Source organism: Gavialis gangeticus, unplaced genomic scaffold (genome assembly GCF_001723915.1).
Source record: "Gavialis gangeticus isolate Ggan-Ray unplaced genomic scaffold, GavGan_comp1, whole genome shotgun sequence".
NCBI classification, from domain to species: Eukaryota; Metazoa; Chordata; order Crocodylia; family Gavialidae; genus Gavialis; species Gavialis gangeticus.
The window spans coordinates 6,143,344-6,144,641 of record NW_017729004.1 but is presented as its reverse complement, the minus strand read 5'-3'; the positions used below and the strand labels follow the sequence as shown (position 1 = coordinate 6,144,641).

At 43.2% G+C, this 1,298-nt stretch overlaps 1 protein-coding gene across 1 annotated transcript in view; it reads right to left on the bottom strand.

The window, feature by feature from the left end:
* Window positions 1-1,298, bottom strand: part of OBSCN (obscurin, cytoskeletal calmodulin and titin-interacting RhoGEF) — a 287,786-nt gene that overhangs the window by 42,995 nt on the left and 243,493 nt on the right. The window contains exon 79 of the mRNA XM_019507926.1: window positions 978-1,137. Within this exon, the coding sequence (XP_019363471.1) occupies window positions 978-1,137 (160 nt within the window). The remainder of the gene's footprint in view (window positions 1-977; window positions 1,138-1,298) is intronic.

The window sequence follows — 1,298 nt, the reverse complement described above, 5'->3', positions numbered from 1 at the left end:
GATCCTGTGTATGGGTCTCTCCAGGTAGTGCTGCAGTGGGGGGACAGGTGGCTGAGACGGATCCTCGCTAGCTAACGTTTCCTCGGAGTATCTCTGAGGAAAAATTCAAAATGAAAATCACTCTTTGTGACAAAATTGTTCAATAATGACAAGAAACTCGCCCCGTGAAAATATGATCGGACAACACTGGTTTGCTAAGGTCAGTCCTCCTCTCAAGTAAATGGGATCATATAGTGCAAAAATGCATCTTAGAGTCCCGTGTGCCACCAAAGCTTTGCTTCCGGCAATACACATTGCAACCCACCCTGTTGATTGCCTTCCCCCATCTCGTGGCAATTTCTGGTCCCTAGATTGCAAGAGATTGAGGGGAAAGACTGCCTTCTATTGTTATCATTAGCATCCCTATTAACCCTATTATTATCTGCCCATTCTTAAGAAACAGTAAACCCTAACCAAACAACAACTGTACCAAGGCAATGAAGCATGCTGCTTGGAAACTCTGACAATACGATGGAAGAGAGCCGTACCTTCTCTCTAACTGCTGACGCCTGGCCAACACTGTATGCTTGAGTTCGCTTGTTTTTATCTTAGCTCTAATCAGATGCTGTCAAATACTATTACCAAGTCTTCATGTTATACTGCAGTTATTGATCTGTGGCTAGGATAGACTGATCATTTCAACACCTAAAGGAGCGTTTGCATGTTGATGTGAAAGGGCCCAAATCTGAGCCTCCTCAATGCCTGGTTAGGGCTCCTTCTATCCATCATTATTTTAGCTTTGTTGCCGCCGCTAATAGAAGCTTTATCCATCTTTCTTCCACCCTAAAGATTACTGCACCCCAATTTGTACTAATTTCCTATTTAGCTATATAATAAACCTCTTGAATGTTACATTTAGAACAATGGATCCTTGGGCACTTGGTGGCTGGAGATATAGGATGCATATTTCCCAGTATAAATTTTGGCTCATATTTTACCTTGTAGAAGTCCTGAACAGCTTTGCTGACAACGACGGACTCAGCCTGTATCCGTCCCACCAGATACTGGATGTACTTATCAAAATCCTCCTCGTTCTTAATGAAGCACATGGCCACATCGTCATCGGTGTCGCATTTTTTCAGGTCTGGGAAGAAAGCGCTGTGGAGGAGGAGGAGGAAGAAGGACATCTGTGAAGAAACTGGACCCCATTGGCTCTAAATAAACTGTTGAAATATTAAAGCGTCTTCAAGACCAGAACATCTTTTTTATAGCAACACCGTGTTATTCAGTGGAATTCACCCAACAGGGCAGGGATTATT